The 25,943-nt window shown below is 53.9% G+C and overlaps 1 protein-coding gene and 1 long non-coding RNA gene across 7 annotated transcripts in view; one reads left to right on the top strand and one right to left on the bottom strand.

Annotated features, from left to right (window-relative positions):
* Nucleotides 1-514: 514 nt before the first annotated feature.
* The window catches only part of Myrf (myelin regulatory factor), a 35,914-nt gene continuing 10,485 nt past the window's right edge, over nt 515-25,943 (bottom strand). For 2 of the 6 annotated variants that reach the window (XM_028777486.1, XM_028777483.1), the window contains exons 2-27: nt 21,027-21,114; nt 20,659-20,922; nt 17,433-17,494; nt 16,358-16,637; nt 15,260-15,510; nt 15,060-15,183; nt 13,193-13,388; nt 11,784-11,860; nt 11,504-11,614; nt 11,026-11,116; nt 10,457-10,657; nt 10,143-10,254; nt 9,584-9,693; nt 8,786-8,946; nt 8,634-8,706; nt 8,290-8,378; nt 7,952-8,020; nt 7,479-7,559; nt 7,222-7,310; nt 6,947-7,129; nt 6,477-6,728; nt 4,795-4,882; nt 4,498-4,572; nt 4,049-4,154; nt 2,851-2,925; nt 515-2,717 (exon numbers count right to left, since the gene is read on the bottom strand). In XM_028777486.1, the coding sequence (XP_028633319.1) occupies nt 2,637-2,717; nt 2,851-2,925; nt 4,049-4,154; nt 4,498-4,572; nt 4,795-4,882; nt 6,477-6,728; nt 6,947-7,129; nt 7,222-7,310; nt 7,479-7,559; nt 7,952-8,020; nt 8,290-8,378; nt 8,634-8,706; nt 8,786-8,946; nt 9,584-9,693; nt 10,143-10,254; nt 10,457-10,657; nt 11,026-11,116; nt 11,504-11,614; nt 11,784-11,860; nt 13,193-13,388; nt 15,060-15,183; nt 15,260-15,510; nt 16,358-16,637; nt 17,433-17,494; nt 20,659-20,922; nt 21,027-21,114 (3,389 nt within the window). In that variant the 3' untranslated portion in view covers nt 515-2,636. The remainder of the gene's footprint in view (nt 2,718-2,850; nt 2,926-4,048; nt 4,155-4,497; nt 4,573-4,794; nt 4,883-6,476; nt 6,729-6,946; nt 7,130-7,221; nt 7,311-7,478; nt 7,560-7,951; nt 8,021-8,289; nt 8,379-8,633; nt 8,707-8,785; nt 8,947-9,583; nt 9,694-10,142; nt 10,255-10,456; nt 10,658-11,025; nt 11,117-11,503; nt 11,615-11,783; nt 11,861-13,192; nt 13,389-15,059; nt 15,184-15,259; nt 15,511-16,357; nt 16,638-17,432; nt 17,495-20,658; nt 20,923-21,026; nt 21,115-25,943) is intronic. The other 4 variants (XM_028777485.1, XM_028777487.1, XM_028777488.1 and 1 more) reach the window with 4 other exon arrangements.
* Nucleotides 8,657-14,055, top strand: LOC114629454. Its single transcript, XR_003712670.1, has 3 exons — nt 8,657-9,212; nt 13,208-13,376; nt 13,468-14,055. It is a non-coding gene; the product is annotated as an uncharacterized LOC114629454 (long non-coding RNA).

The following is a 25,943-nucleotide window of genomic DNA, read 5'->3' as shown; positions in this document are numbered from 1 at the left end:
GGTTTCCTTCATTGTTGAAGTCCCATCTTTTCCACTTCCTAGCGGCCTTTCACCAGTACCTGATGCTAGAAATTTGTGTCCTCCTCGTGGGGGCAAGGGCGGTTTAGCAGTATCCTATTGTCATTAGCTTAAGGCTTACCTTCAGATAGGAAAGGTCCATGCCAACTTCTATGTTTTAGAACAAACTTCTCCAGGACCTAACAGCCGTCAATCTTAGCCTGGCCCAGTCTTCTCTGAATGCAGCCACCTATCTTTGGGCAGTGGTCCTCTAGGCTCAGCCTGTTCCCTTAGATGAATTCTTTCTTGATGGGAAGTGGCAGGTACATGGGGAAGGTTTTTTGGATGTGTGTGTGGTCAACCCAAGTCCAAGGATGAGGGGCATAAAGATAGGGAGTAGCCTTCTGATCCTTTTTATGGTGGCCAGGAGTTCTAGGCTCCTCAGAAACTAGATTCTAGTCAGCTTGGTCTGAGATGACTCCCACCAGAACAGTCTCAAGAAGATGCCAGAGGCAAGTGCAGATACAAAGCAGTATTTATACATTTATTTATATATGTATATTTACTTAGAAGAAAAGGACTGTTTGGGGGACAGGAAGCAGGTAGGCTGAGTGGCATCTCTGCCTTCCTCAGAGTCAGTGAGTACATGATAAATAGGACTCGGAGCACATGGAGAAAAAGGGGAGTTAGCAAGAAGGGAGACGCTCTGAACACGCAGGCTGCTGAGGGGTACAGCATGGGCAGGGATCTGTGCTGGGGGAGCCCTATGTACAGCCTAAAGCGAGGGGGAGCTTAGCCCAGTGGCTATAGGAACACAGCAGAAGGAAGAGAGGAAGGGAGCGCCAGCTAGGCTGTCAGCTTCCAGCCCGTGGCCCTTCCACCTTCCCCTGAGCCCTTTTATACTTGGGGCTTAAGGCAACTTTGGTCCAAGGTTGACCCCCTCAAGCAGCTTGGAGCCCAAGTTTGGCCCCAACTCACTGAGGACCTCTTCCCAGGCATGCAAACAGGCAGTTGCCAATGGGCCTAGGGCTGGCTGTAACCAGATGGACTCCAGGGGGTAGAAGAGGGTCACTTTCCAGTTAAGGACTGAGGGGCCACAGTCCAAGAGCACTTGCCCCTCTAGAAAGGAGTCCCAGCATGGCACTAAAGCAGCGAGGCTGGGCAGTCTTAAGGTACTGTGGGAAGAACTACCTTGTGGGAGAACAGAACAAGGTCTTAAGGCAAACACGGCCTGATGTGGGTGGGGAATTGTGAATCCTATGGCAGAATGGAGGAACAGAGTCGGGCTGGGGAGAAAGTTTCAGGCATCCCTGCTGTTTCCCTATCCTGAGGATAAGTGCTTTGAGATCCTTGGCAGGACCCACAGTTCAGGCTTCCCAAACTCAGCTCCCCTATAGAAAGGCCTCCCATTTAGAGGTCAGAATGGGAGGTTGGAAAAAGCAGGGCCTGGTTTCCAAAGGGTCAGAATACCATAAGGTAAGAGCAGTTCCCTTTCCCACTGCTGAACCCATGACATGCGGCTAAATGATTGACACACTCCTTCCAGGAGCCTGCATGTGCTCAGAATGTTGTAGGTGCTTCCAAGAAATGCTGAAGCTGTCACTTGAGTAAAACCTCCTAACACAAACCCAGCACTTATCTCCTGGGGGTGGAAGAGCCAGAGATGGGACCCACTGCACATGGACCAAGCCACGAGAGAGAGACTGGGGGTCCTGTCTACTCATGGCTGTCCACACGGAGGCCCTCTGGGCTTTCCAGCTCTGTCCTACTCCTTGGTGCCCTGCTTTAAGTGCATTTAGTAATTACATCATTAAGAAAAGTTATCTGCATTCACCCTCCAGTGGAAACCAGTTTACTGCTTGCAGGGATTCCTGCTCTTTTCACCAACTCCATCATGAGTTTGGGAAACTCCCTGGAACACAGATCTTGGGAGCTCACAGGGAACCACCCCTTCCAGGGTTGTCCAGGTTCAAGAGTCCAAGGCTGACCTGGTCTATCAGCCCCACTGGTTCAGCCCTATGAGGGTGACTCCATCAAGCACTAGAAGACTTAAGGCAAGCCATCCAGGGCTAGTCCTGACTACCTCAGGAATTCTTAGGACCTAAGCTCTCCCAGGGAAAACACTCCTGAACCAAACACACTTAAAGCTTAGAAATCCAGATCTAGTGTAACAGTCAAACCCCAGAAAGTTACTACCAAGCTGTCCCTCCTGGGAACAGCATAAAGGGTGAGAGTTATTGACTCTGCATGGACTCATATGGGGTCCAGCTAGCTGTTAGTGGTCTGGGTCCAGCCCCCATGGGTCTTCACTCTACCACAGCTCAGAAGGGAAAGTGAGAGTGGGCAAGCCAGCCTTCCAGGAACCATAACTAGGCAGCCATGAATTGGTCCTGAGCTGCCCCAAGGAGATGACCAGAAGGAAGACCCAGGAGGCTGCTCCCTCTAGCCCTCTCTGTGCTGTGTGAGGGTGACCAGTTGGTCCAGCAACTCCAGTGTGAGGACTTCCAGTCTCCCCAGGCAAGGGAGGCAGCGAAGAGCAGAGAGCTGGCCTGCAGCAGGCTCCAGTGTAACACATTTGCATCCAGTGTTGAGAGCCCAGGGACCCTGATCCCGGCTGTGGTTCTGCCTCGGGAAGCAGCTCAGTCACACAGGCGGTAGAAATGGAAGTAGTAGTCTGTGGCTGGCTGAAGGACAGCCTCTGAGCTGCAGTTGGCCTGACCCTATGTGAAAGGGAAATGAGGATGGGTAAGGTGGTTGCCCCAAGCCCTACCATGCTCTGCAAAGCCCTTATCCCTCTCCTAAGCCCCACACTGCATAGAAGTGCCCTCAGCCTCTGTGGGCCTGTGTGCTCACCAGCAATGTCACCCGGAAGTGGTATGTGAATTCACGGAAGGACAGGATGGTTACTGGCCACTGATGAGAGGTACCCTAGAGAGAGAAGGAAGAGTGAGAGGTCAGGGCAGCCTTGTCCTAGCCAGCATTCCTCTCAGCGTTGCCGTGGCAGCCCAGGGGTGAGCACACTGCACTTTGAAAGCAGAGGTAGCCACCCTCTGCAGACCACCTTCCCTAGCTGAGGCCTCCCTTTGTCTTGTAGCTCCTTATGCTCTAGGCTGTACAAGTGTCTCATTAACTGTGCCTACGACTGAAGTGCGATGCAAGCAGAGGTGCTGCTACCATCTGCAGTTGCTTGCCTCCTTCAAAACGCATATATGGCAGAGCTGGGTTCAAATGCAGGTCTTTACGGCTATCCATCACAGTGTGGTGGCAGAGTGTGGGGGTAGGCAGCCACAAACAGCTTACCTGCCTTACCTGAAGCTTTGACTTGGCCTCTGTTGTGTGGATTTAGGCTGGAGCACCACAGCTAAAAGTGACCCACTAGCTTGGCTGTCCCTCTGTTCATAAGTATCCCTCCCTGTAAGGCCATGGGTCTCCTCCCTTATGACCCTCAACTCCTCCTTCCTCTGCTCATGGTATTTTTTTTTTTTTTTTGGTTTTTCGAGACAGGGTTTCTCTGTGTAGCCCTGGCTGCTCATGGTATTTTATGCCTGTCTTCTCTCCCTCCCTGGAGAACAGGGTCTTGGAAGCACAGGGAAGGAGAAGGAGAAAAGAGGCCTCATCAAATACTCGAACAAACAAGTGAGCAGAAATCACCATGAGCAACAGAACTCCAAGCTGGGCTTCCACCCGGAGCCTGGGGCTCTTCTAATTCCATCTGTTAATCACTGCCCTGCCCTGAGTATGAGGGCTGTGGACACTTGCCTCCTGGGGAGTGGGGTGGGAAGCTCAGCTCTGCCTGCGGTGGGCACTGTGCTCATCCCAGATCAGCCCTTATAAACTCCCCTGGGCACTGTCATGGGGGATGCAGATACCTATCTGAGAACGGATGAATGAAGACTGACATGCATGTCCCCTGCCCCCAGACACAGGATCCCAGCTGTATGTGTCCCAGCAGACATATTTGCACTCTGCTTCCCTTCATTTGGTGATCACTATCCAGAGAAGAGGAAGGTCTGAGACCTGGCCAGCCCACAGCTTCCCACCTGCCCCCTACCTGGGTGTCCTGATGGGGGTGGAGCCTCTGCAAAAAGCCTCCCTCCTCACAGGGCTGCTCCTTCGATGTCAGACTGCACAGTACCACGGACACAGGGGTGGAGGAACTAGGGAATAGGTGGGTTTCCATTTGAATAGCTGCAGCTCCCCCATCTCCTTGTCCCATCCAGCCCTTCCCGACCCGAGACAGCCTGAGCTGTATCTTCACAGCCTGAGAACCACACAGAATGGTCCAGGGTTTGAGATGGAGGAAAACTCTCCCACCATCCCATTCAGTCCCCATGAGGCAGGGTCTTATAGCCACTGAACCCCAAACAGTGGTCCCTCTCCAGCCCTTCCCCAGGCAGCCTGGACCCTCCATGTAAGAAACTTAGTAATCACTTAGCTTTGAGTTTTCTGAGGCTCTGGGGGTTCCACATGGCTCCCTCCCTCCCCCACACCAGCACTCACTTCATCTGCAGGGTCAGGCTGAGGTGCAGTGGTGTGCTGCTGCTGACAGGGATGTGGTAGGTGAAGTTTCCAAGCCTAAAGGGGCAAAGATGGTACCTAAGCAAGGCCACTTTGCTAGGCTCCCTCTCTCCTCTTCAGACTCATTCTATACTGAAGCCCTCGGAAACTGGGAAAGGGGCTGCCCAAACTTAAGGGGAAAGTTCTTCCCCAAAGGGCCAAGATCTGAGCATCTAAACTGCTTGGGCTTCTGGCACCTGAGGGACCCTCATTGTAGTGACAAGAGGGAGCCCACTGTACCTGCAGGCATCCTCTGGCACACAATACTGAGAAGTGATGGGCATGGAATTCTCCAGTAGCTGGATGGAGGTCAGGGATGGCACTGGGTCTGGAAGAAGAGAATGCTGTTGTGGCGTTGAGGAAGGGTAAGGTAGAATCCCAATGACATCACACTTGGGCTTTCACACCTCAGTGCAAACAAGAATCCTTCTTTCCAGACCCTCACCACAGTATCACATCACACCCCTTTCCAGACCCTCATGATGTATCCCACCACACCCCTTTCCCAGCATCTCTAGAACCAGGTAGTTCTCACGAGCCTGAGAGCTGCCTCTTTCACAAAACTAAGACACTCAAAAGCAAGTAGAGGTCCTTCTCGGGCCTCTGCTCCTGACCACACACATTTCTTTCCCAGCCCTGGGCTCAGCAGTTGTCACTGTGGCAGCCAGAAACATGGAAGGCTAGAAGAACACACAGCTGGGGCTGCCCCCAGCATGTGGGTGTCATTGAGCCAGCTGAGGTGCTGAGGTGTAACAGGGGGTTGGGAGATGAGGTTACATGTTCATCTCACTATCTCAGGTCTGCTGCTGCCTAGTCCTTCACCCCAGAAGTGGGAAGCTATGGTCACCAGCCTCTCAACATTTGCTTGACCTGATACATTTTCAGCTCTTTAAGATACAAACTCAAGGTCTGCAGCAGCACCCAGAACACCCTGTGAAGCTACCTGATACAGACAAGATGGCTTTCTTCTTAGGTAAACTTTCATCTTAGCCACCTTTCAAAGATGGCTCAATAGCACCTCTTCTGGGAAGCCTTCCCTGGTTGTCTCCTTCCTTGGTCCTCCTAGACTAAGTTCCTCCCCTATTCCTGGGGACCCGTCACTCTGAGGTGTCTTCACCTGTGCACACTCAGAGCCATGCATATCTCGAGGCAAGCTTCCAACCCTTGGAGTTGCCCCACTACTTTGAATATCTGTCTCACAAACCACACCTTCTAGGTTTCTGTTTGCTAAGCCACAGAGTCAAGGTGAGGAAGCCCACGTCTCAGCACAGAAACACTGGTTACGGCTACCAGGAGGCCAGAGAACACAAGTCAGCCTGGAGAAAACCACATCTACACTAAAAAGAGTTCTATTTTGGTAAAAACCAAAGATTTGAGGTTGAGGTCTTAGCATATAACTTCCCCACCCTGGCCGAGAGAGGAAGTATCATCTGTAATTTGACAACTAGAGACAGAATCTTAGCAGGACTGCTGATGGGCTGGCTATATGACCCTTCTCCTAAGTCTCCAGTTCCTCTTCTGAACCATGGCAACAGAGCTTTCCTCCTTTAGTCTGAGACAAGATCTCTCATAAGCTGGAACTTGATCAAGCAGGCTAGGCTAGCTGTCCATGGAGCATGAGGAATCTGCCTGTCTCCATCTCCATTTTGCTGTCACTGGAACTCCAAGTGTGGGCCACCATGCCTGGTACGTTCTGGGAATGTACCATTTTGGCCTTCATGCTTTCAAAGCAAGTGCCTTACCTTCTGATTTATCTCCTTAGCCAAGATGTGAGGATTAAATGACATTATCTACATGAGGTCTGATTCCTAATGTCTGCTAACTAACAGTTCTGTGCCCAGGAAGCCATGTGACTGGGCTGGAATGGGCCCTAGACAATGGGCCTAGATAGGCTAGGCTGTGAAGTGTTGAGAGTCAAGTACCTAGCTGGCCCTGGGTCTGAGTGATTTGGGCAGAGCTTGGGCTGGGTTGCAGAGCTCCTCTGCGGGCACGACTTTGGAGATTGAAGCTGGGGCTGTTCTTGGTCTTGCTCTGCCCTCCAGGAAAGGGGACGACAGGACTGGCTAGAGGTTCCAGACTCTTGGGATGCTTGGAATAGCCGATGCCATTAGCCGAAATGCCCCAGGATTTGGCTCTGATGTTGGTGACTGGCAGTGGGGCCATTTGGCCGGGGCCTATGGACAGAAGCAAGGCTAAGCTGAGAAAAGGGAAGCCAGCCGCTTCCTGTCCCTGGCTTCTGTGAGCCTTCATGAGTTTTCTGGTTCCCATGGGGGTGACTCCCCAAACTTCCAAACTAAGAGTCCCTCCTGCCTTCTCTCTAGGGCCTTTCTCTGGATACAAACAATACCTAACACCCCTGCCAACCCTGGCCCCACCCCCAAAACATCCATACCTGAGTGCTTGGGGTTAGGGTGGGGGCTAGGGCTGGGGCTTGGGGTAGGAGTGAGAGTGGGGCCAAGGCTGGGATCTGTAGCAGGACTGGAGATGGGAGGAGTAGAGCAGCAGACAATGGGGCAGGGCTGGCTGGAACACAGGTCCAAGGCACGGAGAGCTGGACCTGAGGCTGAATTGGTCACTGAGGAAGCCAGAAGCCATATGAGCTGGAGGGGAGGACACTGGAGCCCCGCCCCCAGCCACCCGCCCCACCTCATCCCTCCAGACACACACCCAGCAGTAGAGAGGGCTGTGTGCCTGGTAGTCCAGTGGTCATAGAGGACTGTCGGAGCTGTGTGGTCCCAAAGCTCTGGCTAGACCTGCTAAGAAAGGGTAGGCTGAGCTCAGAGGCACTGGGGGAGCCTTGGAGCTGGGGCTGGGAGTCCCAGAGAAGCAGGGGTGAGCAAGAGCTGGTGGAGAGGAGGAATGCGGAGCAAAGGCAGGAAGAAGGGTACAGCAGGAGGCAGGGAGGGATGCTTGGTCAGACATACCATGGGCACATGGCCTCACTCCCCCCAGGGTGCTGGGGCCGGAGCAGGGCCAGAAGACAGGAAGTAGACACGGCAAGAGAGCTAGGAGGCAACAGAGAGACCAGGAGGGAAACAGACATAGGGGAGGAGAGAGAAAAAGACACAGTCAGAGGTGACCTCAGGAGCTGGGGTTGGACAGTGACAGACAGAGCTAAAGGTCCTGCTCTGGCCCTCCTTCCCTGCACCCCATCCCCCTTCCTACAAGTGTCCTCCAGACAGCTACTGAAGGACTACTGAGCAGGCCAGAGGGGCCCTGTAGAAAGTACCCACTAACCAGGAGACCCACCACCACCACCCCAACAGTCTGTAGTAGGCCATAAGCCTAAGACTGAACCCCGTTAGCGAGAGCTTCCCTGGACCCTCTGACTCAAGCCACCGTTCATCAGTCCCCCCTGGCCTGAGGGCTTAGCAGTAGCAGACCTCCAGGGACATACCCATCAGCATCCACCAGGTCCTCTTCGGAGCGCAGGCTTAGCACATACAGTGTGGACATGGACACCACGCTGGGAGCCACAGAAAAGGGTCACTGTCTGAATGCAAGCCACCACCCAACACCGTTTCTCTATGACAGACTCTGTGGTCTTCCCAGGTGATGTCTGCAAACAGGCTTCCCCAGACCCTGGAGGGGGAGCCCACTTTCCCTAACCTCAGCTGCTTGATCCCCAGTCCATTTTCCTCCCCCAACTCCAGAGCTTGGACCCCAGACTCATCTAACTCACTGGGTAGCTCTATTCTCTAAACCAGCCTCCCCAGAACCTAGGAGACAAGTCACCTGAAGGCCATGACCACCACCAGAGCAATGATAGTTCCCTGCAGAAAGCGCTGACTGATGCAGGCCTGGTCTGGGACCACTGGTGATGACTGAGGACCAAGAGGAAAGAACACACCAGAAGATGGTAGACTTAGGATGCCTACTTCCTTGCTCAGCCCCCACCCCCACCCCATCCCCATTCTTCATGGTCTGAGGAAGAGGAAGCAGAAGAGGGCTGGAAGAGCTACAAGGTCAAGAGGGGAGAAGGGAGGGGTTAGAGCTGGAGTGGGTTAGGTTGGAGTGGTGCAAGCTGGGAAGGGAAGGCCATGAGAGACAAGGAACCTCCCAACCCTGCACAGTCTCACCTTATTGGCCAGTTTAGGGGGCCTCTTTTTGTGGGGGACACTGCCTGCCCGGCTAAACTGGCTTCCTGCATGGCTGCAGTAAGAGGACAAGGATCAGGATGCTTTCCAGAAGGAGGTCTCTCCTGCCCCACAGTCCCAGGCGGTGCTCGCACCTGAAGGCACCCGAGCTGCCAGTTGACTTGAGGCTGTCCAGGCGCCGCAGCTTGGCTAGCTTGTGGCTCCAGCGCTCCAGCTCATCAATCCGGGTCTCCAGGTTGTCCGTCAGCTTGCATAACTCCTTCACAGCCCCCACATTCTCCATGAAGATCCGCTCCTGCCCCGGGGCAACAACAGCCTTGAGGGCGCCATCAGCCCAAGAAGCTTCCAAGCTGCAGTCTGAATCCAGGCAGGAGCAGAATCCCCATTCTCCACAGCCAACAGAGGCCCTAGAAATATTCTTGCCTGACGGCGCCCTCTGCTCTAGCCAAATTCTGGTTCACACAGCATGTCTGCTGCCCCTAGCCTAGGCTAAGTGTCTACCTACCCAGCCTTGCCTCCTCCCTCAAGTCAGAGCTCCATCCCTTGGACCTACTCTCTCAGGTAGGTAAAAATATGTCATGTGTCTGTTTCTAAGTACACGTATACAAGGTTCAGGTCACTGAGTACAAATGTCACCTTCATAATAAGCCACATCTTTGAGCCACAAAAAGGTGACACATCTTGTTACCCTCTTCTAACTGATGGAGGTGGAGGGAGTGCAACCCCAGTGGGATCCACCTTGCCCTTTACCACACAGCCTCTAGTGGTTAACTTGCCTCTCCATCTTGAACGAATGGCCCCCTTCCTGTATGGTGGGGAGGGCTTCTTGGAGGTACTAGGAGCAAAGCTGTCCCTTCTTCCCTCTACCAGCCAGGGCCACCAGCTGGCCAGGCCCTCTGACTCAGAGCCCCATTCAGTTCCCCATAACTGACCTTGTTCACTACAAGGAAGTTCTCTATAGTTTTTCCATTGGCAAAGACTACATCCCCTGTGTCCTTCACAGCTTCAGGTAGGATCTCCTTCACTTCCTGGGCGATGACACCTGGGGAGGGACAAGCCAAGGGTGTGTGGTCCTGCTCATGGCTTTCTGGAGAACTACCTGAGCATTGAGTTTTAAGGAGCCCTGGAGTAGGAACTTTCTCAGATAACTGTTCATAGCTTTGAAGTCCCCAGGCTCGAGATGTGGGATTCGTTGGGTGGGTAGGATCCTAGGGGAACCTCGAGGGTGGGAGACAGGGTTCCAAGAGGATGCAGAATCTCTGAATGCTGTGTGATAAAGACTTCAGGCCACGTGACACTTAGGATGCTGAGTCCAGGGATAGGGTTCCAAGGACCTGGGAAGCATGATATTCCAAGAGCGGAGGTACAGGACCCCAAGGGGTCAGTATTTCAGAGGGTGGAGCTCCAAAGATCACTGCTGGGGTTTCTAGGAACAGGTTCCAGGAGACAGGACAGACTGGCCAAAGCTTAGGGACACAGGTACATTTCTACCTGTTTCCGGTGTGGTGGCTTCAATGCCCGCGCTAGCAGCAAATTCAGGCTTGTATCTGTAGTGCACCAGCCGCATCTGAGAGATCCTCTTCAGCTGCTCGGTGGTGTCCACCTACCAGGGGACAGGCCCAAGACTGAACCCTCCTCACCTCCTGCAGTCTTGCAGGGCAGGCCTCAAGGGCTTCAGTGCAGAAGGGAGACTGATCCTGAAGTACAAAGCCAGCCTCCCTACCCCTACCCTGGCATCCTGGTCCTTCCCAATGGTCCTACTCATCACTCACAGCACTGCCCCTCAGTCAGGACCTTGTCCCTACCTCCTGCACGTGCTCCTTGGCCCGCAAATCTGAAGGGTGCATGAGAGATCCCATGACCTTGACGTTGCCATGGACAACCAGTGCTTCATCTGGCCGGTCAGTGTTGATGCCCACACGGCCATGGTGGAAGACGGTATCTGGCAGCTGTGCCCGTTGCCATAGCACGTCACTGTCACTTTCAAACTGGCCTGGGTTAGAGGCCTACGGCAAGTTGGGTCTGGATCAGTCTTGGGGGTTAGGGGAAACTTTAGGGCCCTGAGCAAAGGGGAAACCCCTGGAACACCTAGGCCAGTCAAGTCTCCTTACCCCACCATGTCCAATAAACTGTCCATTGTGATAAAACTGAGTCATCTGTGGGGCTCAGGAGGCTACTAGGTGTGATCCACCTTCATGCTTTACAGTGAAGAAGGCCCTAAGGCCTAGACAGGATGACAAAGCCCAAGGCCACACAGCCACTGTCCAGCAAGAGCTGCAACCCAACCCCACTCCATAGTATTTTTCCTGAAGCTATTTCTTCCAGCTTGGTAGGGAAGGGGAGGACACTGCCCCTGTGGAGAGATGACTCTTACCCGCACAATGATACGCTCCGAGATCTGGGCTGCCAGTGTGTAGTTCTGGTTCTGTGCATGTGCCTGGAGGGCCACCACCAGCATGAAATACCTGGGATACACCGGGGACTCAGTAACACTCAGGGGTGCCCCTAGCCACCCTCCCTGGCCCAGATATCAGGGTATGAAGCCCCACTCTGTCATTGCACCTCTGGGATGTGGAGTTATCACAGTATCCCACAGAGGAGAAACATGAGCCTCCACTAGGGGGCAGAATCCCTCCCTGGGTCCACCACTAGGAGCCCCAGAACTGTTTTAGAGCTCAAAAGCCAGTCTTCTGTGCCTGAGTCCCTAAATCTGCCAAATATTTTGAACCACAGGTTCTTTCTCTGGGAAACAGGCCATCTGTGGACTTGGGACTGGCATGCTCCATGGAGGCCCTTTTTTGACCCTGCTCCTCAGAAAGGAGGAACTTCTGTGTCCAGGTTGGCCTGCTCACCTCTGGTCAGGGTTGGGCTTGCCCTTCTTGCGCATGTTGTTGGCAGTGGTCTCACTGAAATGGAGCCGCCCCACAGTCACCTTTGTGACCTGCTCAGGGGGAAGATTGACCCTACAGAGAATGGGTAGAGTGCTCAGGAGTAGAAAAGAAGGCTGCCAGGAGCCATGCTGCAGAGCAACACAGGCCAAGGGCACTGTGGGTACCTGCCTGTCTCCCCAGCCTCTGGGCCCGTTCTAACATGGGCCCTTCCAAGCACCACCCCACAGGGCTGGATACTTACGTGACAGGGTTGAAGGGCCTCTTGCTTCTATCTGACTGTGACTGCTCAATGTTGATAGACTGGTTCAGGGCCTCTAGCTAAAGAGGAATGGGCCGAGGGCACCTCAGGACAAGATTCCCTACCTGGTCTTCCTCTTTCATCCCCTTCACCCTGGTCCACAGCATAATTCCACCTCACTTCCTCACAAACTCAGGGGCCTCCATATCCACACCCCACATTCCCAACCCATTTCAAGGGCACACACATAGCCTTTGGAAAGCTCACAGTTCATTGCTTCCCCTACTTCTGCATGGTGATTTCCGGCACTTCCATGACGGCCTCACATCACAGTATCATCTGACTCCCTAATTTCTCCAGGCATGCCCAGGTTTTCCAGTTAGCCTATAACCATACCCATACCTGTACTCTCTTCTCACTTACAGCCAGACTACACACACGCACACACACTTATACAGGCTCACACACACATGCACACACGTTCACACACAGACACACACAGACACACAGCATCCCAGACACTCTCACATACCCACAGCCTCTCATCTCTCCAGAAACACTGGCTGAGCCATGCCAGGCCCAGCCTGTGAAGAAATCAGACAGACCTGGTCTCATCCCCAGGGAGCTCCTGAGCTCCAGTGGCTGTGCTATGGAATCCCTTAGTCACAAAGGACCTCAGGGCAGGTTTCCCAGAGGGGCATCAGAATGAACCAGACAAGATAAATGGGATAGGGTGCTGGGATGGGACCCTAGGAGGGCATTCAAGGATTGCAAGTATGGGACATAGCATGCATAGGATTGGAGTGATCGGCTGGTGATTTCTAAGACCCCTGTGGGTACAACTTAAAGGATATGGTGGCTTTGCTGGGAAGACACTGGAGTCTCGGGAGGAAGGGGTATATTGCAACCTCATGTGTTATGGGAACTGGGGGCAGAATAGAAGCTTATTGGACATTCAGACATGGGATGGGGGTGACTCGGGCCAAGGGGAGGAGGCAAGGGGAGGAGACAAGGGCTACTCCGGAGCCTCCAAACAGAGCCAAGTGTATGACAAGCTGAGGGTAGGAGGGCCTTTAGATATACGGCTTGAGTAGCCAGGATCCTGAGGTGGGGCAAGGGACAGGAACAAGTGGCAGGGAGTTTCCTTGGGTCTGAGAGCTGAGGCATCAGTGAGAGGGCCAGGAAATGGCTCTTGGATTGGAGATGGAGACTTGGGGCATGGGGTGGAGAGAGAAGCAGCATATAAGGAAGATGCTGAGGTCCAAGCAACCCTACAGCTAGGCGGCAGGCGCTAGAAGAGGAAGAGGGGTGGGCCAGCGGTGGACTACAGCTGTGGGGTATTCCCTCATCACTCGCATCTTGGAGTTTCCTGGCCCTCCTGCTCTCCCTTCCAAGCCTGACCCCAAACCTGCCTTCACTCCATGCAGCTTCAGATAGAAGCAGTCCAGGGGCTTGAGGCCTTCCGGCGTCTTGACGTACTTGGGCTCACCCAGCATGCCGATGTACACGGTCACCTGGAAGTGGTTCTTCTTCTGGCACACAAAAGCATCGTCACCCACGGAAAAGTTGAAGCCCTTGTCAGCGTCCACACGATAGGTGAGCATAGGTCTGAAGGAGGGAAGGGAAAAGGGAGGGAGACTCACCAGAGTCCCCCAGGCTGAAGATGGAATATTGCTTCCTTCCACAGGCTCACACTCCAGTCCCATTACTTATGCTGTATCCCCCAAGATCCCCAAACCTCAAGGGGTCAATCTCTATTCCAAGCATGGAAACTAAGCCTAGAAGAGGAGCTGCACAGGTTTTTCATTATGCGCCTGGGGCCTATTGTTCTGTGCTGGGAGGAAGGACGCAAGATAAGACTCCGAAGGCCCACCAGAACTGAGGGGACTCCAGAGGAGAGCCTTTGCCATTCTTCAGTACCCTTAACCACTTCCCACACACTCCTTGAAGCCCCCTCCCTTGTGGGAGATGGGATAAGAGGATCTGCATCTGTATAGTCTCACTGTGCCTGACAGCTGGTTACCATGGAAACGGTGGAACCAGGAGCCAGCTCTGCCTTGGGCCCACCCTGACCCAACCTGGCCCACCTCCTTGCTCAAGCCCCCCCACCCAGTGCTCTCATTCTGACTCCCCCAACTGCCCCAGAGACAGGGGAGTACTTCTGGTTTCTGACCTCCCCCTCAGGAACAGCTGAAGCTTGCCATCTGTCACTGAGATAGTGTCTGGAGCCTTTAGGGCACCTCCAGGGCAATAAAGAAAGCACTTGTTAACTTACGACCTGTCTCATTCTCCCCTGGGTCACCATGCATTAGAGGTACCCAACTGGGCACACAAGTACTAGTGTCCACCCACAGAAAGCTGGACAGGGAGAAGCTTCCCTACTCAAGAGCAAGTTCCAAGGGAAGGTTTGGTCTCATTCATTCTTCCCTTACAGGGCCCATCCATCTGTCTGACCTAAGAAAGTAGCAGAAAATTCCTGGGTCACACTGCAGACCTCTGCTGCTAGCTCTCTGGCTTTGGGGCCTAAGCAGGGAGATAGCAAGGTGTCCAAGAATTATGGAGGTGTGAATAGAGGTATCTCTCTCCAGACCAGAGGGACTGGATCCCATAAATGCCCTCTTCATCACTTTAACTGCCACCACAACTGGGTATCCCACCCTGGGAGCCACTGGATAGGCGTTCCACGGCTCAGGGCGCCCACTTCAAGTCGCCTGTCTTCGCCCCAGGCCCAGTCACTTAGTTCATTCTTGGCTAAGTCCAAAGTACACTTGGAGAAGTCACCCTGAGACACCCAGTGGCCTTCTAGGGGAGAAAGGAGAGTGGTCCCCACTGTGCTTTTGGGGCCTGGGAAGCTAGATCCATGTGGTGTTGAGGAAGGAGAAAGAACAGCCTGGGCAGCCACACCCCCAGCTCTCCCTGCCCCTCCTCCCTCCATAGGGAGGGGGCTATTATAAGGGTCCAGCTTTTGCTATAAACTTCAGGCTACCTTCTTGGAATGTAGGAGAACATTAAGGAGGGGCCAGAAAACATGCATCCGCCCACTTCTTCCTGTCTTGGCTCCCACACCCCTCCCAGAAGATACCACTGCTTTAAGAGAGACTTAGGCTGACCAGAGGCCCTGAAGCCTGAACCCTGGGCTTGATTCTTCCCTGAGTTTGCTGACTCTTCTGTCAAACGTGATTCTTTTATACCCAGACTCCTTCCATGCCCTGACCCAGGAGCTCAATAGGGTCCTGAGCTGTCCCAAGATGAGGTGGCTAGGTGGCATGGCTCACTCACAGCTCCTTGTAGTTAGCATCATACAGGGTCGCCCACTTGTTCTGCTGATGTGGCTGCCATTTGATGGATTGGTAGTTGGGGTCCAAATAGGAGCCACTGAGGCTATCACTGTCCTGCAGGAGGCCTGGAGGGAAGGAACACTGGTGAGATCTAGGCCGAGGGCTCCAGTCCCCAGCATCAATGGTCAGTCAGTCACCTACCTGGGGAGGGTGCACCTGGTGGGTGCCAAGGTGGAGTCTGGGCTCGGGCAATGCTGAGGGGCAAGGAGCCAGTGCCAGGTGAGAGTGGGCCCTGAGGAGGCCATGGAGGGGATGGGGCTCTGGCAGGGTGTGGGGGCAAGGCTGTGACAGTCCCAGGTTCCTGCTTGATCATTCCATTCAGCATTTGGGCATTGAGGGTGTTGGGGGGTGATTCAGAGTGCTTCCTCTTCTTAGAGGGGTGTGGAGGGAGCCTGGGGGGGGCAGAGGTGAGTGGCATGGGGGCTGGTTCTCTCTCCCTGAGCCCTCTTCTCCTATGCAGTGCCCATCCCTTTCCCCTCAGCACCATTTTAGAAGGCAATGCCCAGCCAGGAAGATACTTCCTACAGGAAGCCCTCAGGTATTCCCCTATACTCTAGCCTGTCACTCAGCGTTCCGTTCTTTGTCTTTGCCACAGTCTTAACCCTGTGGAGGGGTCACACTTGATTAGTATGTGCCTCTACAGAGCATTGTGTTACACAGAGCATCCTGAAATTGTCATTCTTAGAAACCTATGGATTTCACCGGGCCGACAAGATGGCTCTGTGGTTAAGAGCACTAACTGCTCTTCCAGAGGACCTGAGTTCAATTCCCAGCAACCACATGGTGGCTCACAACCATCTGTAATGGGATCTGATGTCCTCTTCTGGTGTGTCTAAAGACAGCTACAGTGCACTCATACATAAAATAAATAACATCTTTTAAAAAACAACAAAACAAACAAACAAACAAAAAACCCTAAGGATTTCAACAAGTGGGCAGAAAGCATTGTAGTCTGTGTTAAGAATGCAGTTCCAGGTTTGAAGTCTTGGCTCTGCCTTTTCCTAATCCATTACCTGAGAAAACTATTTTCCTTTCTTAGAACTTCCGTTTACGTATCTATGAATGAGGTAGCTGTCACCAATCAGCTATGGCTATAGGCCCTCAAAGCATCGTTCCTGTAGGGCCTGTTTTTCTCTCGGGTCACTCTGCCACCACCCCTACCCCCACCCCCACCCCCGACTCTTGATGCCCTGACTTCCACCCCACCTTCCTATCAAGGAGGCTCTACCCAAGCCTTACTCAGCTCCATGCTGTTGCAGCAGCTGGTGTAGCACCTGCGTCTGCTGGGTGTGGTGGAGCTCCGGGGGCACCAGACCCGGCCCCATGGCAGCATAAGGGGGTACAGGGGGCTCAGCCTTCATGTAGAGGTCCCGTTGCAGGACTGGGTAGTGAGGTGGGGGAGGCGGGGGTGGTGGTGGGCCTGGCAAGTGGGCTGGAGGTGGGGGCGGGTGTTCCAGGCGGGAAGGAACTCCCACGTGGCACAGAGTCTCCGGAGTTATGGTGCGCAGAAGATGGGGGTCTGAGAAAGAGACGGGGGACAGGAGTCAGAGACATGCCTCACCCAATCTCCCTAGGCACAGTCTCCTGCTTTTATGCCCTCCTGAGACATGCCAGAGGCTGGGTAGAGAGACGGGGCAGCCAGCTAGAACCTGAGCAGGGAAGCAAGACTCTGTGAGAGAGGCGGCTACTCATTCTAGCCAGCTCTCCCCTAGGCTGTTTGGGCAAAGCCCCTCAGAAGATTCCCCAGTCTCTAACTACTTTGAAGCCTGAAGAGTCTCCGAGAGACCCCAGCCCAATCCCCCACCCAGCCTCCTCCCTCCAGCAGCTCCACTACCAGTTCCAGGGGCCAGTCCCCCAGCCTGAGGGGGCTGCAGCTCTCTCTTTGTTCCTCAGGAAGCATTCCAGGGATGTTTTGGTAGGATAAACAGAACTCTTGACCCCTCTTCAGTGTGCCCACGATTATTCTACTCTTGGCCACATGGGGGCCACTGGGCCCCTCGGCACCCTGTAAAGGTGGGCCCAGCAGCAGCCTTCCTCAGCTGTCCACTTACCGCCAAAGGGCGCGTCCATGATGGCGTAGGGGGGCCAGACGGTGGCATCACCAGCAGGGACACTTACTCTGAGGCAGGACCGGGCTCCCCACCCGCCCATTGGGGAACAATAGCCAGCGCCGAGGAATATTTGACCAGCGATAATCTGATCCGTTGGGCAGCCGCTGGCCCCCTCCCTCCCTCCTCCCTCTCTCCCTGATAAGGCTGCACCAACCACTTGCCCAAACCCAGAGGGGGAGGGTGGCGCTGCCCGCTGGACTCACCATTCACCTGCTGAGGGGAGTAGGCTTCAGAGCCTGAGTCTGGGGGCGAGTCTGGCAGTGTGCTGCAGGGGGCCGGAGGAGGGAAAAGGTTGGGCCAGCAGCTGAGCCCCCAGACCCAACCTTCGGCCAGGCAGCTTCTCTGATGGGCAAGGTTGCAAAGACCCCACCACCCCCATCCCATGCCAGAACTGAGGCCACTGAGATCTCCTCACATCTACCCCAGGGTATCTCTGCCCACTTATCCTAGAACCCTGGCAGGATCCAGGGTTTAATTGTGGGTGAAGGACTTCAAGATCCTGCCCTGGATCTCCAGACCTAATAGTGGTTATTTGTGGGCCAGTGGCCAGGCCTCTGATGGTAGCCCTGGGATAGGAAGACCCCCTTTCCCCTGGAACTAGGAGCTAGGCATCTGCCTCTCTTGGAACTCCACTGAAACTTCCAGCTTCCTGGAAATCCTAGGACCTGGGGCTGGGTCTGAGGAGGTTCAGTGGGTCACCAGGAGCTGCCTTGCCAGAGGCAGGTGTGGACTGGGCAGGGAGCCAGTATTTCTGGGCCTGGGCTCTTTTTTTTTCTTGCAAGTTTTATTTTATCAGTGGTTCAAGCAAAAGAACAAACTCAAGCCCAGAGGTCAACACGTCCTGTACAAAACATGTACTTGCCCAGAGAGAGACTCTGGCTGCCCAGAAACCCAACTTTTGGTCATCTTTCATCTCTACATCTGGAGAGGCTCCCCTCCACTGTGCCCAGGGACCACCAGAAAGGCTCCAGGGTCACCATGGACACATTCCATCTCTGACTGCAGAATTATACTGCATCCCTGGACAAGCCATGGCCACTTCTTCCCACCTCCTCCCCTACTTGTGGAGGCCTCACTACATCTCTGACATTGGTTCAAGAATAAGGACACTGAATCTGGTGCAGACATGTACCCCAAGCTACTCAGAAGACTCAAGACTGAGGACCACAAGTTCAAGGCCTGCCTGGGCTAGTAAAACATGGTCTCAAAAAGTGAAAAGAAGGGAGGCTAGAGAGATGGCTCAGCAGTCAAGAGCACTAAACACTCTTGCAGAGGACCTGAGTTCAATTCCCAGCATGCACATGGCAGCTCACAACTGTCTGTGACTCTAAGATCTGACACCTTCACACAAGCACACATGCAGGCAAAACACCAGTGCACATAAAATAAAAATAAATTAATAAATGAAAATATAAACACACACACACACACACACACACACACACACACACATACACACAATGTAGTTTGGCAGTTGAGCACCTGCCTAGCATACATGAAGAGCTCTTGGGTTCAAGCCTTAGAACCACAAACAGAAAACGTAGACCCTAAGCCTAAGTCTCAACCTAAGCCACCGTTAATCCCCAGCACTTGGGGTGCAGAGGCAGATCTCTAAGTTTGAGGCCAGCCTGGTCTACAGACTGAGTTCCAGGACAGCCAGGGCTACACAGAGAAACCCTGTCTCAAAACAAACAAACAAAAAAAAAGTGGCCCCTAGAACAAGGTTTACTAAGAATAACACGGAAAACTAGGCAGGACAGGGCCTCTTACCCATGGCTACGGCCTCAGTCCCTGGGCTGACCTGGCTCTGTCCATCCCCCACCTGCTCCAGGCACTCCTTTCCTAACAGTGTTCTTGGGCTCCTCCAATAGGTCAAGGTCTCTCACACCCTCTAGTCCCTGCCATCAAATGTCCCAGCCCACATGACCCTGCATTCTTTCATATTCTCACTCGTTATTTCCTCTTTGGAGTGAATTATTATACTTTGTATGGTGCTGGAGCGGGAATCTAGATCCTTGCACTCTCTAGAAAGTACTTTACCACTGAGCAGCACCCTCAGCCCTGTGATGCGTCTATACCTCTCTTGTCACCCGTGATGGGGCAGGCATATGTCTGTCTTGTTGATTGCTTAGAACAAAGCCTAGACCAGGACACCTAGACTCTAGACAAGCCCTACCAGAGCCACCTGGAGCTGGTTCAGGAGAAGGCCAAGGAGCTCACTTGTGCCTGCTAAACCTAAGCTATTTCCCCTCCACCATCAGGCAGCTTGACTTTTAGAGACACCCTTAAGCAACCAAGGTTTGCCCCTGGCACGGTGTGCCTGGCCTCCAGTATGGTCACCGTAAGCCAGGTACTTAGGAGTCCCTGGTCACAATGTTGAGCATCTACCCAAAACTTCCTCTCTGCTTTCTCCCACTTAATGTCCACCATGAATGTAAAGCTCATTCTACAGGTGAGGAAACCCAGCCTCTGGCAGAGGTCATGTGTCACCAAGCCTAGAGACTGACAAATGGGAGAACCAGACTGATGCCAGACTGCTGGACACTGCATCATCTATGCATCCTGTAGCTTTATTGTATCTAAAGACAAGACCTCTGCCTTGCTTCACTGAGGTCTGTGGAGAGCCTGGTGAACCCTGGCTCTGGGTACTTCCCCTTGAACAACCTGTGGGGCCCGACCCCTTTATGGACCACAGGGGTCACATATCAGATAGCCTGCATATCATATATTTACATTGAAATTAATAACAGTAGCAAGATTATTGTTATGAAGTAGCAGCAAAAATAATTACAGTGGGGGGAGGGGAAGGTCACCATAACATGAAGAACTGTATTAAAGGGTCACAGCATTAGGAAGGCTGAGAACCTCAGAGTCTGGAGGCTGGCTGGGCTATGGCTGCAGGTGCTCAAAGCCAGGCACAGGTTCAGCCCTGGGTCAGGATATCAGCGTGGTCTCAGAGAGATGAGGGAGCCTGACATGAAGAAGCCTCCTGAAGATGTAACTGACCTTAGCTCTGCAAGGCACGGGCATACTTGAGGTACTGTCAACTCTCTGGATACAGAAATTGTCGGCTAAATGTTCCATAGGTAGATGGAACATGGGAGTGTGCTTAACGCCCCGTGAGTGAGCATACGTGGGGTGGGGTTCCTGTGAGTGGCAGTTGGGGTCCCAAGCCTCTCTTCTGTCCCTATATTGCTTTGAGACTTCTCTAGCACTACCCTATCACAGTCATTGTCTGAACCCTGATCGGCACTGCCTTACAACAAAGCATGGAAATCTCTTATCAGCCTGGTGTCACCCCTATCTGAACCTACCCATGAGGGAGTCTGCCATTTAAGCCCTTCCCAGGAGTCCACAGGCCAACATCTGCTGGACAGTGTCCAATGTGCCCCTAAATCCTGTCCCCACCCACTCCCTGCCCCCACTCACCCTGGGGCATAGGGAGCCTTGGGCTCTGCCTTGATGGGAGGCCCAGAGCCCCCCAGGAAGGGCTTAGGGGCGGTGCCCATGCCGTTGTTGTTGTTGCAGTTGAGTGGGGTGCCGTAGGTCGGGGGTGGGAGGGGGCCATGGCGCCCAGGGGATGGTCCGGTCCCAGGGGGGCTCAGATGGTGGAGCCCACTGGAGCCAGGAATGGCAGGTGGCCCGTGGGGGAAGGAGGCAGTGCTGGCTGGTGCAGAGATCTCAGGGAAGCAGCTGTGGGGAATGGAGGAGCTCAGCCCCCAGGTCCTCAGGCTTGAGGGGGAAGTTCCGTCCCTCCCTCAGGGAACTGCCCAGAGGTCTCAGATGAGGTGACTCACAGATCAGAGGCATCCTCTTTGCCAATGTACTCCTCCAGGATGCTGGTGTCTATGTTGGAGGGCTCCAGGGCACCGCTGATGTCATGGCCTGAAAAGCAGGGGCAGTTGGGCTTGAAACAGATCCCTGGAGACCCCAGACCTAGGGCTAGCACCCTTCCTCAAGCTAAGTTCTCTGAAACTTTTGACCCAGCTCCCCTCTGTGCACAGCCCTTCACTGTCCACCCCTAATGCCCCTCCAAAGGTAACGCCTGTCCACAAACCTCAAGGATATTCCCAGTTTTCCAGGCCAGGCGGTCAATAGCCCAGTGTATGGGTTTGGGAACAAGAGAAGTCACTCTTGTCCTTTCTTTAGCTATATGACAGGATCATTTCTCTCTCTCATCTGTCCTTTTATCTTAAAAGAGTGCTCCAAGAAGCGAGCAAGGTGGCACCACCCCAGTATGGACCCACTTGGACCCAGAATGACTTTCCTGCCCAGGAGACCCAGCCTTGAGCACATAGAAACATGAGGCCTGGCTGTACAAAACATACATCCTGGGGCCCAGGAGTCAAGGAATCACTGAACCCCAGGCACCAGCTTCAGGGAGAGCCTGAGACCAGATCAGTAGCGTCAGCAAGGCCCATCTCTGGTGGCTAGGCCAGCTGTCTCTGTGATGGAGATAGGGTGCTCAGCGCCAACTCTCAAGAGGAGACAGAGGATGAGGGAGGCACAATGTGTCCTGCCTCATACAGGAAGGAATAGTGGCCAGAACTCAGTTCCTCCACCCTCCACCTGCTACCTGATAGCCTCTCCAGGGCCCTTTCCTGGGGCCTCAGCCCCCTGAGGAGGAAGGACAAAGGAAAGGCAGTCCAGGGCTCCTGGTCATGGCAAGGAAGAAGGGGAGGGTGGTGATGGCGGTTCCTCTCCCAGGGTCACCTTGTGGGGCAAGGAGGGGGTAGCCAGAGCGAGACGTGATAAGGGGGCTGACGCGAGAGATGCGTCAACCCCGATAATGGAGGACACCCCACCCACACTGCAGATTCCGGCTGGCCAGCTCCACTGAGGCAGGAAGGACCCCCTAGACTGGAGCCTCAAATCCTGGATTGCCACCTTGAGTCCTTCCTCTGGGGAGTCTTGGGAACAGGGCTCAGACTGGTGAGGGACAAATGCCACCCAACTCAGCCATTCCTGCGGTGTGACCTCAAGCAGGCCATCCCCTCCTTGGGCCTCAGTATCCTTCTTAGGAAAGTGGGGGTGAACAGCTGCATCATGGTGCAGCTGTGATGGCTGCAAAGATATAGATCATAAAGTGCCCAGCACACAGTGGGAGCCCTGCAAATGGAGGGGCTGTTTTCACCTCCAGAACCCTAGCACCCTGGGGTCTCTGAGCCCCCAGCCCAGGCCCCTCCCTGGCCCCAGTCTGGCATTTGAAGAATGCCAAGCTGAGCTTAGGTGATTAATGAATTAATGAGCATGAGAGGCTAAGCCTTCCTAGGAGTCACACGCTGCTTGTGCCCCTTGCTGACCCTCCCTGCCCCCCTCACTCCAGCTGAGAACAGAGGGCACCCACCCACCATGAATGGTTTTGCTGGCCATGCTCTGTAGTCAGAGCACACGTACATGGTCAGTCTGTCTGCCCAAGTTCCAACCCCACCTCACCTGTTTCTAGTAGTCACAGAGTTCAGTAATTGAGGGCCTACTGTGTGCCACACTCATCACCCAGTTTACTATATATGAGGCATTCTGCCAACTTCACACATATTGTGTCACTAAATCCTACCAACCTATCATACAAGGAAAACGACATTGTTGGTGACGGTAGGTCATAAAGAAGTGCCTAGCAGTCCTTCTGAATTCACACTATGCTGGTGACAATGATGAGACTCATGCTCAAGTAAGGTACTGCTCAAGTATTGACACACTGCATTTTACCGCTCGACCATTCCCATGAACTGGGTGCTACTGCTTCTGTCTCTATTGTTCAGAAACTTCACTCCTCACTCCAAAGCCACACAGGAAAACGAGCCAATCTGATCCCAGGGAGAAAGGTGTAGTTGCTGTGTCTGTGTCTTCCCCCAGCCTGGTCCCTGCCCCACAGCATTGCTAAAGATTTCTGAGGAAGAAAGGAGGAGAGCCTAGAGCCCCACCCCCACACTGCCCCAGCTGCTGAAGCTGCAGGTTTTTGAGACTGAACTTGGCACCTTGAGTGAGTGATGGGCTGATGCGGTCATGGGCTGCTGTTTATAACCATCCTCGCCCCTCCTCTTGGGCTCCTCCTCCCCTGGCCAGGAGCACTCCTAATCGCCCCTAATCCTGCTGTCCACCTCCCCCGGGGGATGGGGCCTTCAGGCCCAGGCATCCTGGGAGACCCTAACAAGAACCAGATGTGGCTAGGGGAGGAGGGACCCTCTCGTGCCAGGGTCCGAGAGGACGGAGGGGGGAGGACGGAGGCTGATGGCAGAGTGAGATGAGTCTAAGGCTCTGGAGGGGGAGATGCTGAGGCTTCCTAAGGCATGCAGGACCCCCCACCTCCTTCTCCCCACACTGCCCAGGCTCCATGCGGGGGTCCCGACCTACAATAGAGATCTGTGTTATGGAGGCTTGCAGGGGCCTGGAGATCTTGAGGCTGAAACAGGGCCCCTCGGGGGCCCAGAAGAGGGCACAATCCTCAAGGTAAACTATAGGAGTGCTGCCTCACTGCCTAAAGAACTGAGGCACCCAACGGGGTGCCTGCAAGGATGTAGACTGAAGGCCGGAAGTCTCCTCTCTAATCCTCAAGACCACCTGGAGTGAGCCCTGGTCTGCCACCGATCAGGGAGTTGTACCCCAGTGTCACCAATCAGTATCTGTCCTCCTCCCCAAACCCTCCAACAAATTCTCCCAGCAAATAATAAATCCAGATCTCCTTCGAAAAGCCTGACAGTATCTGCCTTCTGCTTCCCCCCAGCCTCCTCCCCTGTAGGGCTCTCTTCAGTCCAGTTCCTGCTTCCTTCCGGTAGGGGACAAACATGCCACCCACAGGGACTTTGCATATGCTGTTGCCTCTACCAGAGAAAGCTAATTCCTATCCTTTAGCAAGTTTCTATTATCCCAACCCAACCCCAACCCAAGTGACCTTCTTGACTCTTCCTTTGTCCTCTTGTACTGCCTTTCCTGTTAGGTGGTCTACCTCCTCAGCTGGCTGGCTCACACCTCCCTAGGGAAGGTTGAGTGAGTACCCACAGTCTGACTTCCACACCCTAAAGAGCATCTCTCCTATGAAGCAGATGTCTTCTATTGTACAGATGAAGAGACTGCAGCTGAGAGTGGATATATTGCCTATAGTTTCAGGGCAGGGACTGGGCTATGGCTCTCTGCAATGTTAAGAAACCCATACCGTAGTCATAATCAATAATCACAGAATAAATGAATGAACAAGATGATGAGCCAGGGACCAGAGGTGGCTTTGCCAGACTTGGAGACCTTGAGCAGGCCATGAAGGACCTACAAGCCAGGTCAGACAGGGCTTCTCCAGATCCCACATTTTCCTGCAGAGGCACCCCCAGGGGCACCACACTAACTAGCGCCTTTATTACCTGCTTGAAACAAGAGCCAGACTCAGAAGAGGCTGTTGCTTCTCAGCCAGGCCAGTGTCCAGGCTGTGGGAAAACTGTGTTTTCTCTTTTCTCTTCCTTCTTTTAAGACCACTCATCAAGGGGGACCAGAACACCCAAGCCAGGTGCAGCAGGCAGTGACCCAGGTGGTCCCTCCACCATGGACCCCTCCCCGTCCCTGTCCCCCTTCTCATCCCCCCCCCCCACAGCTGTGGCTGCTGGCTGAGTCTAGGCCATTGTCCTGGCGGGTGGGGAGGGTGGAGACACAACACAGTGGGAGTCTTGTGCCCTGCCTACCCCCTCCCCTGCCCCGTCAATGGAGTACTTGTCAATTCATACCCCAAACATGGCGGAAATCCCGTCAGCCACGTGGCCATGGACAGGGTGGGCTGATCTGAACTCAGGGTAGCCAGGGCACCAGGGCTGAAGGCCCTGAGTGTCAAGCTCAGGTGTCTGAATCTGAGGGTCCCTTGGCTCCATCCGTGGCTTGATGTCTGTCCTATGCTTGTCACCTTGGCATCCTCAAGGCCTGGCTGCCATCATGGGCCTCAGCTTAATTGAAGAGTGACTCCTTGACCTTGCTGACCCTCGGCCTTCTTTTCCACCGAGTGTACATGGTAGCGCCCCAGAAAGTTATTCCTTGGTCAACATAGCATCCTGTTCTTCCATTTCAAGTGTCCCCACGCCATTCCTGCCCTCCTACCTCTTCTTCACTAGTGGGACTTTCCTGGTGCCTTTGAGATCTTCTGTACCTTTGAGTTTCTGAAGGCCCCTGCCTGCCCCTAAGTCCCTCCAGGTGTGCGACCAGTACTGGTCTGCTTCTCCAGCATACCCCAGTAGTGATGCCTTCTGTGCCTCCATCCCAGCCTGTACAGTCTTTCCCAGTCACCCAGCCACAGAGGACCTCCAATGCTATGGTCTGTCTCACAGGGTGAACTAAGCTACAAGCTCCAATCAGTCCACATGTCGGCAAGGCACAGTGGGTTGTTACAGTTCTCCGACCTAGACATTCTATCTTCACTGTTACCCAAAGCTGCTTGCTGGCCCTGGTCAAGCTTCCAGTTGCGACTAGGGCCCTCTCAATTGAATGCCTGCAGCTTGGATGTGCAAGCAGCTCTGCACTGATGCATCAGGTTCTCAGTCAGTTTGGGTCCAGCAGCCACACCTGAGAGCAATGCAGCTCTAGTCCTAGCAAATCCTGAAGCCTAAGTCATGGCTGTCTGTGTCCCTCCCAGTTGCTCATCAGAGACTCAGAAGAGGCACTGTGGTCTGATCCCCAGCATCAAATTAGTTGATGTGGTGGAGTATGCCTGTAAATCTAGCCCTTGGAAGTAGAGGCAGGAG

Source organism: Grammomys surdaster, unplaced genomic scaffold (genome assembly GCF_004785775.1).
Source record: "Grammomys surdaster isolate TR1022 unplaced genomic scaffold, NIH_TR_1.0 310, whole genome shotgun sequence".
In the NCBI taxonomy this organism is placed as follows: domain Eukaryota; kingdom Metazoa; phylum Chordata; class Mammalia; order Rodentia; family Muridae; genus Grammomys; species Grammomys surdaster.
This window is presented reverse-complemented; position numbering and strand designations above follow the sequence as displayed.